This window comes from Carassius auratus, chromosome 14, assembly GCF_003368295.1.
Source record: "Carassius auratus strain Wakin chromosome 14, ASM336829v1, whole genome shotgun sequence".
Lineage (NCBI taxonomy): Eukaryota > Metazoa > Chordata > Actinopteri > Cypriniformes > Cyprinidae > Carassius > Carassius auratus.
In genome coordinates this window covers 26,005,125-26,015,174 of record NC_039256.1, presented here as the reverse complement: position 1 = coordinate 26,015,174, position 10,050 = coordinate 26,005,125, and the positions used below count along the sequence as shown (strand labels likewise).

The following is a 10,050-nucleotide window of genomic DNA, read 5'->3' as shown; positions in this document are numbered from 1 at the left end:
TCTCAGTCTTCCTTTTAGGAATTATGGAAATAAAAAATGTTTTTTTATTTTTTATGTTCAACTTGTACAGTAATACTTTCATGCAAATGTGTTAAACAGTTAATATCAGTGGGTATTTACACCGAAGTCTTTAAGAAGAAATGGCAATTTAATCCGTTTTCAAATGAGAGAATCTAATATATAAATCCTAATACAGCAATGCCAGAGAATCATTATTTATATTTACCGGCAATCTAGAAATTCCTATTTGTGTTGCAATGTAGTTTAACAGATACAGTACTTGAGTTTTTACTGGCCCCATTACTTTAAAAAATGCTGACACTTTGAAAGATCACATCAACATGTCCTGGCCAAAATGCTAACAGATTTACTTTACCAGCAGTTTTAAGTTCTAAAATTATTGTGAAGGCCCACCTGCTTTCTTATTTAGAATCCAAGAATAGCATCTAGTTGCTACTGGAATTGCATTAGGGGTTACTCACACAGAGCACATTCTGTATGAACAGCCCCTAACTCTACCCCCAAAATGACTGCATGTCCTCTGACAGTAACAATTTGTCTAGTGTGTTCATATACTGCTATGCCATGTTTAAAATTCCTGTCCTGAGTAGGGCTCTATTTCAGGAATAGCATCTCTGCAGACATAAAACACCAAATGCAGACTTACATTTGACACTAAATATAATAGGATACAAGGCATTCTGTATTCTGTTATCACACAGAGTGTTTAAGAAGTGTTTCCCAGCCCTGCTTCTGGAGGCACAATAACAGTACACGTTTTCGAACTCAAACCCACCTGATTCAACTCAAAAGCTCGATGGTGGACTCCAAGACCTCAAGCGGATGAATCAGATACATCCAAAAATCTGTACTGTTGGTGTGCCTCCAAGAACAGGGTTGGGAAACAACAGTTTAAAGAACAGATGGAAACACTTTATTTTGCAGTCTCCTTGTCAAACGTTAGAAGAAAATTTACATGAAACTAACCCTAAACCTAGCCTTATAGTAAGTAAATGTTGTTAATTAATATAACTCAGTTCTTAAATGTGTAATTACACTGTAACAAAAAAAATAAAGTCATTGACACTGGCTGAAATTTTTTTAAAATCTTCTTTTGTCAAATATTGACAGTCCCTGAACACAACTTGTAAATACAATTTTGAGTACATATATCTGTAAAATTGTCTAATTATATCTTATAATTTCTACTTAAATGAAAATAGCAGATCAAATTTATTAAAATATACAAAATGATTCCAAAATTAATTTCTAAATAATATTGTAATAACAATATACGCATTTGATAACATTAAATTATATATGAAATTATTAAATTACCAAACATTCATAACTGACACTGACTGAAAAAAGCAAAACTCTTATTTTGTCAATAACTGACAGTCACAGAACAAACCTTGTAAATCAATAATTTGAATATATTTTGTATTAAATAAATCAGATTTTTTTGCAGTTTTTTGGACAGCTGTATCTATCTGTAAAATGATCTGATATCTAATGATTCTCAATTACATGAAAATAGCAGATCAAATTTAAATATACACAAATAAATATTTACATAATGGCTAAATAATATCGTAATAACACTTAGGTACTACATTATATAATAATAAAATTATATATCAATTATTACTTAATAACAATGTAATTAATATAATTAAATAATAGTAAATTAAATGTATTTGGATGTATGCTTAATAATAATTACATGTTAATGCATATTACAATTACTAAAATTTACAGTAAACAATAATATCTAAATAATATTGATGTATAACTTCTAAGCCAATAATTCACAGATTTGCTATCATTCAATTATAACATGAAAGCATATAAATTATTAAACAATTAACATTATTTAATAATAAGATTTAATTATAGCTAATGAAATGGATCTTTATGAATTCATCAGGCATGTACAGAAGGAAAATGACCTCCAGTGTGATTGCCACATGTCATGGAGTCTATGCAGGCACAAACACAGCCACACCCTGGTCCCTGATGATGCTGCTTTTCTGGGAAGGTAGTGGGAGAGAGACGTTGGCTCTTTCTGCCAAGTGTGTGTGCTGTACGTATGTGCATGTGTTAATTTGTGATGCATAGGCAATGAGTATGGGGTGGGTTTTGGAGGGGAAATCCAAAGTTAATGAGCGATACTTTAACACCCAATCCCCCTTCTGGCTAGTCATGTTTCTGTCTGGATTAAAAACATGAATCCGAACACCCCTCCTCTAACTCTCAAATACATGCTTCCTCCCTGTTTTGCGCTGCGGGCCCAGATGAAAAAACACACAACAGATGGCTTAGCGGCCTCTACAAGGGCATCTAGCCGTCAACATGCAGTTCGTTGGCAATGGAAAGCATCGCACAAAATGTGTTCCAGTGTGCGTGTATTCTGAAATGCTTGCAGTGAACGATACCATCGCCCGCTCGATTGTAGCTCTGGCTGACTTGTTACCATGGAAACACACTTTAGATGTCGCCTGTCCAGGAGGCAGCGCATGCACACATACATGTATGCACTGAGTACACATTGTGCACAAAGCATAAAACACCATGTTTCATATGCAAGCTAGCACAGAATAAATCTTGACTGGGTCATCCATTCTGTCACGGTCTTATGTTACACCAGGATGGGTGTAGCTACTAACCAAATAAAACAATTCATGGATATAGATTTGGATATATTTATTTAAGATTATTAAATTATTCAATCCAATTCAATTCAAAAAAAGAATTGTGACCTAAAATGACAGATTTTGCTGCGGCTGTTCTCAAAATTTGTGGTGATAGTTGCTGCATTTCTTATTGTTTTGCAGTTAAAATATACCACAGACAACATGCTTCTAACATTATTATGACTTTAATGACTTCGAGAACCATTGTAGGGCTCCAGGCTAACATTTTTTGGGACACCAGTGCCATTAAGTTCTACAGAAGGTGGCTCCAGCACCTGACAGTAAAGCCTAATCGCACATGTTGATCTCGGAGATGTCTGTTTGATGTCTGCATTTCCACAGGGAGTGGAAATGGCTGGTAAGCCTATATAACTCTCTGCAGCCATGTACTAGTGTAATTTAAGTTTTTATTTTTATTTTTATAAAAGTCTTTGCTTTCCTACATTATGAAACTTATAGCTTTATATATGTCCAATGTAGATCGTGTATATTGGTCATGATGAGAAAGTAAGGCTGTTCATTCCATTTTTAGAACTACTGCGTAGTGGTAGTAAGATACGTTTTGGTCGATCGGATCCCAAGTGGACAACACAAAATACAAGTGTAAAAATGGTGTGAAACATTTCGATCATTTTGAAACACTTTCAATCACTTCCAGAGGTAATCAAAAACACTTTCGACCGGATTGTTTTCGTGGTGTAGATGCTAATCTGGTTGAATGCATTCGGGCAGCCAAAAAATACCGCTTACCGACCTAAGATGTACAAGGACGTGTGCTTATTAGATGGTATTGAAACTTTGATGGGCCAAATCAGAAGTATTATTTTCTGTAGGTACAAGCATGTAATATTAGTGAGCAACAACTTTGTTTTGACATTTAAAATTATGTTTTGATGCTGACGGACATTTCCGCACATTTATTCTTCATGATCATGTCAGAATGGCTGAGAGGGCTAAAGTTATCGCATACTAATATTACGTCTGCTTATACTAATTGCTGCTAGTGTTGTTAGCAAACATGGTGCACCTGGTCTCACTGGATGTCCGATATGGTCCTTTACTGGAGAACATAAGATCCAGGGGGCGTGGTTGGATCCAGACCCAAGTCCTCCCACCTTATATAGACCTAAACCAATCTGTCTCCGCCCCCTGATCCCTAAACCAGCTAAGGACAGCCCTGGATCCAACCACATCCTTTGGATCTTGTGTACTGCAGTGAGGGGCTACTGGGATGTCCTGCCATGGGGGTCCATCGTTTCATTTTCAGGCAATTTTGTATGTCTCACAATGATTACTTATTAGGTCAGTAGGCATAGAGTAGGCGGCCTTTTGTGGCCGCTCGAAAACATTAGATAACGCCACAACTTGGTCGAATGCATTTTCGACTACGTATGCAAGTTGTCTAAAGTGGACAATCTCAAAACATTTCACACCCCTTTTACACCGGTATTTATCGTTGTCCACTTGTGATTTGATCGACCAAAACACATACCAAGTGTAAACCGTAGATAAGCCTTAACCCTTTGCAAAGAAATATAATCCATTAAATGTAGAAAAAACATTGCAAGCAACATTGATAATAATTCGAAGAATTAATTTAATCTCAGAACGATCTCAAAATAAAAAGAACTGCTAAAGTCTGATTTTGTGGTAGCTGTTATTATTGTAATATTAATTATATAAAGTTATGAAGGATTTCTAATGTCTGACGTCAGTGTTGAGTACTACTGTAAGGTTAAGGGTTAACTAAAGGCATGCTTTAAATTATTACTTGAAAACATTTGTTAGAAATTTAGAAAATTTAATCACTTGCACTACTTAAGTATTTTAAAAAATTACACACTAGTTTTTAAAATAGGGTAAATTTTACATTTCCAAAGGAACCTTCCCAACGCTGATCAAACATGATCAAACGTAAATCATGTATTATGATGAAAAATTATTTTCACAAAAATATTAAGGAGCACACCTGTAATAATAATGCAAAATGTTCCTTGATCAGCAAATCAGCATATTCAAATGATTTCTGAAGGATCATGTGACACTGAAGACTGGAGTAATGATTCTAAAAATTCAGCTTTGCCTCATCAATACATTTTAAAATATATTCAAAAAGAAAACACTTGACATTTAGGAAACAGTGAAACAGATTGAATTTAATGTAATGTAATAATTTTACAATTTGACTGCTTTTACTCTATTTTAAATAAATTTAGCCTTGGTGAACATAAGAGACTTCTTCCAAATTTCCTTTTTTTTTTTCTCCAGTTCCCTGCTGTTCAGAGTGCTGTTTTCATTTTCTCACTTTGACTGAAGACTCCTGAGCTTAACAATTCTTTAAAGGCTCACTAAAAAAATTAATACAGAAGTCCACCAAGGCCATTTTTTCAACAATATGTCACCACAATGAGTCACATGATGGCACCAATGATGGCTGCTTTAATGAACCAATCTAAACCAATATACTTTGTATATGCAGTAGATGGATATAATGCATTTACAAATGTTAGTCAACTAGTGGTGATCCATACACTAAAAGTTTACACAAAATATGTTCCACAAAAGGAAGTCATGAGGGTTAGTAAGTGATGACTCTTTTAATGTACTTGAATTTTGTGGTGAACTGTTCCTTTGAGGATTCTCAGAAAAAAAAAAATAATAATTTGATGTCAAATCAATGAGAGTAGGACACTGATTTCAGTAACATCTCAGCTGTGCTAATGTCTAAATGACTGCATTCAGGGTCATACCATTCACACCTCGTGGCATTTTATTCCATCCACACAAACCCTATTATTTGTTTTTTTAAATGTCCATTTCAGATGGAAAACAGCATGAGCATGTAATAAGGAGGAGGGTGAGAAACACACAGGGAGCGTGAGAAAGACGAGGTGGTCTAAAAAGTTATTTTCTAGGCACGTTGATGAAAAGCAGTATGCTTGCTTTAGATATCCATGGCAACCTTATGCTATGAATTGAGTCTGGAAGATGCATGGTAACACAGCAGATACACTCTTTATGTTTGACAGTGATGCTGAGCGTGTGAGAGTGTTTGTCTGTGTGTGAGACTGAAAGGGACTGTGTGTGTGATACTGTGTGTTTGTGTGTGTACAAGGGGAGAGAAACAGAGTAAAAGAGGCAGAGGGGGTAAACAAGGACCTGGGCAACTTGCCTAAATCCTGCCTGTCTCACAGTGAGTTTGCTAAATGAATATCTAATTTGCAGAGGGTCTTAGATGGAGCGGAGAAGAGTACATGCTGTGCCTTTCAACTAAACTACAGAGATAACAGAGATCCAACAACAGGCTGTAGAAGGCCTAAGAGCTACTGGGGTTTTGTAAGCTCAGATGATTTTATTTTTGGTTTTATTTAATTTCCATAGCACTCAAAAGGAGATTTTTAGGAAAATGTCCAGACTGCTCTTTTTATACATCCAGAAAAACCCCAAGCTGTCCCATAAAGAGCCATAGAAACATCAAATCACAAGAAGGTGAAAAATGATTTTTAGTAACTTAACTGATTCAAATATCATCACAAAATTAATAAGAACTATGTATGAGAGCAGAATTAAAATGATTACCGGTATATAGATATATCCATCTATCAATTATTGGTTGAACTATAAGAAGCAGTTCTTCTGAAAATGATTAATTGTTTACACTTTGAACATGTGATTTGAATATCACAAGAGATGGAAACATGCATTATATTATAATAGGTTTGTTGACCTGTATGGTGTGTAGAGAATTCAAATCCAGTGCCAATCAGAACTACAAGCCTTTAGAAGGTAATAAACGTGGATTTTTGTTCTACTTAAACATGGACAACAAAAGCAGCTTGCACACTGATGTGTATGCTTGTTAAACTGGTTTTTATTTTTTATTTTTTATGGTTGGTTTTTAGAGCCACATTTTGAAGTTTGCTTTGAAGGCCTTTGTTAGACATCTACCTTAAATAGTCTCATAATTTGCCTCCAATATCCGCAGTGCATTTGCTTCTGATGTCAGATGATGCCACAGCACCTGCATATAAAGAAGACAAACATTACCTAGATACAATACAGTTAAACAATAATAATACACTTGAGACTCATGTTGGAGGCAATATATTTTAGTATTATTTATATACTATTATAGTATTCATTAAACTTTTTAGATTTTTTTTTATATTTCTTACATTTTTTAATAATTTCAGAAGTAATTTTGTGCTTGTCATTTTTTTGAATGTCTCGATTTAGATTTATCTTTTTTAGTCTAAGTAATTTTTGTTCATTTTAGTATTTCAACTTAAGTTATTTCAATTAGTTATTAAGGCAACATTTTTCTAATTTTCAAAAATCATCTCTAAGTCTTTATTTTTTTTTATCTATTATTTATTTTTCTTTTCACTTTCAGCTTTATTTTCAGTTCATCTCAATGAACAAAATAAATGTTTATGCTGTGTAGTGTATTTTTCTCTCAGTTGTTTTGAATAAGTGATTTATCAATGAATTATTATTTTGAGTAGGTTCCTTTTATTTAAACGGGTAAGCAAAACAGTTTGTAGGTAGCACTAAGGCTTTATCTTATTTAGACCATTTTTGTAGTTCATAGTCTTTCCAGATTTTGAGGATATTTGTGATACTTTTTTTTTTTTTTATATCATTATTTAGACTGTTGGCTTACATATGTCTCATCTTCTTGTTGTCAATGTAGAGCCAGGAACTTAACAAGCTGCTTGACTGGTGTTCATCTGCAGGTTTGGGTCGCTCTGGTACGCTAGTGGAGGCAATCTGACAGCCTGTTCTCCAAGAGTGGGCTTAACATTGAATCGTTCTATCAAGACGACAAATAAATATACTCTACAGTATAGCATCCTTCCCCAAGACATACAAATCTCAGGGCAAATCAAAAGATGCATGGTGTGTTACTCACTTGGGTCTTGTGTTCTCTCCTCTTTTCTCTGTTCTATCTGTCTGTGTATGATTGCAAGAACCTTGCGCTGGTTGGTGATGATGTTTGGTTCAGCTATAACCTCACTGAGACTCAAGTTGCTCTTTATGGCCACTGAGGCTGTGGCTCGAGCCACCATAGGCAACTGGTCTTGATAAGCCTTATCTGTGAAGTCTTGCTCCACCCTCTGGATGGTTTGGATCCTACAGGATTCACAAAAAAGGTGTGAGATGAATTAGTTAGTTTAAATAACTAATTGGTTTAAATATAACTGTGTCTTTTGAAAATTAAAAATGGGCTTTATATACCAGAATGGAGAAAAACTAAATATGAAATTGTATTTGAAAACAATGCCTAAAGGGCTATTTGGCTAATATTTGATTTACATTATCTTATGGGAATGGAAAATGCATAAAGAAAGTAAATATGAACGCTCACCTTCTGTTGGTCAGGAAGGTGTAGATGTCTTGCACGAGAAGCTCTGCAGCTCCAGGTTTACAGTGGATTGTGCCATCTATGACCTCTTTCAACAGACTGATGTTTTGCTTCTCAAAAAACTTTTAAATAACCAAAGGTATATCACAGAAAATATCTTTATTAAACAGCTAGATCGTTATTAAATTGGCATGCTTTTAAAGCACAATAAACAAATCATGAAAATAAATGATCAATTATTTCATGTAATTTTATCATTTCTGGTATCTAACTCACTCTCTCAATCTGGGACCAGTTGGATTGTTTGGTAGCCAGTGAAGCTCCATTATCATAGGAGTGCATATGAAAATCCCTTGGGAAGTACCAGGAAAATATTTCGGCCACTAGGTATCCATTGGAAAGGTCTCTTTGGTCAAAAGACAGCAAGGCATGTAAGCACATCTCATATTTAGTAGTAATTCAAAGTCCTTAGTCTTGTTTATTTTTGAAAATAGTTTTTGAACCACGTTTGTTATATTTTTCATGAAACCAGATGTTACATATTAACTTTTTATTCAAAACGAACAAAATCGACGGATGTTGACTAAATATTGAAATAGAGTCCTCATTGGGGAATTTTAAATTAATATTTACTGTACTTGATGAGAAAAAAAATTGCTAGCAACATAGCACTTGTGAACTTTTATACAAGTAAAAATATATTGAGATCCCCTAAATGGCTCAAGTTTTGGCGATTTATCGTATCTTCTCTGGCGCACTCACCTGCGGACGTTTTTTGGGAAAAACGATAAATCAAGACTTTGCAGCCATTTCAAAACCTCTCGTGGTAGACCAGCCTTCTTGGGGGGCTGTGAATAGGCCATTACTTACTATAGGTAACGACAGACAGAAACGAGGAGCAGCCTTACATTTGTTAGAGGAAAAGGACAAGCCCCTTCGGTTCATTGTTTACAGTCGCATGGAAACAAGCTCGACAACACGCGCTGGAGTTGATGTGCTGCCACCTGCTGGCAGATGATATGTTTCATTTGTAGAACATTCTACTGTGATCTTTTTTTACACTATGGAAGTCTATGGCTACTGTCAACTGTTTAACAACATTCAGCCTGATGTAAATCATGACAGTATTGTATTTATTTATTTATTTTATTTATTTATTTATTTATTTATTTATTTTTGGGGGGGGGAGACTATCCCATTAAAGGAACACTGGATCACTGGAATGAGATATTTTTAAATCTAACAAACGTTACGAATATTAACCATGGTTTTATTGTAGTAAAAGTTTAGAAACCATGCTTTTTTTGGCGTATTGATTCCCATTTGTATAACCACAGTTTTAATAAAAATACCAAAATACCATGGTTATGGTTTGTGTAGCAAAACCATGGTTAATTTGTGGTTAATATGGTTCAACTTTTTGTTGTTGATTTTTCATTTGTAGTAAAACCATGGTTATATTCGTAATATATCTCGTTCGTAATATATAGGCCTATATTTTATTTATTACAGTAAGATAATCAAAATTGGGTATCAGTCCTAATTTTATTTATATACCATCACTGGCGTATTCTTGTTAACCTCTTAAATGTCACTCACATTTTTAAACAGACTTGAAATTGTATGATCCAAACCTACATTTTTATAATTGATTACTGAAAACATTTTGTAACATGACTTTGTACCATTTTCATGGTAATGCAATGTTTGATTTTAAAATGGGTTTCAACGGAAGAATTTTGAGATTTTACGTTTTTCAAGTGATATATAATTTCTGATGATTTCTAAAGTGTGATAGAGAAAAAGGCAACAAAGAAGACCTTTTTTTGACAAAGGTCAGAACTCCTGTTATACTCTTGCCATAAATTAATCTATTACTTACATAATTTTTAACAAAAAAGATTGGTAAAATATCTATTTAGGAGTCCTAGACCTTTCCAACGATATATAGTTTGTCATGATTAGATTTAATTGTAATATAGTGAAGTA

General features: G+C 34.3%; 1 protein-coding gene across 1 annotated transcript; it reads right to left on the bottom strand.

Annotated features, from left to right (window-relative positions):
• Window positions 1-5,320: 5,320 nt before the first annotated feature.
• Window positions 5,321-9,189, bottom strand: spata4 (spermatogenesis associated 4). The gene is made up of 6 exons (XM_026280930.1): window positions 8,824-9,189; window positions 8,338-8,467; window positions 8,065-8,183; window positions 7,609-7,829; window positions 7,360-7,509; window positions 5,321-6,717 (listed from the first exon to the last, which is right to left on the bottom strand). The coding sequence occupies exons 1-5, from the start codon at window positions 8,922-8,924 to the stop codon at window positions 7,400-7,402; spliced, it is 681 nt and encodes a 226-aa protein (XP_026136715.1). The 5' UTR covers window positions 8,925-9,189; the 3' UTR covers window positions 5,321-6,717; window positions 7,360-7,399.
• Window positions 9,190-10,050: the final 861 nt, after the last annotated feature.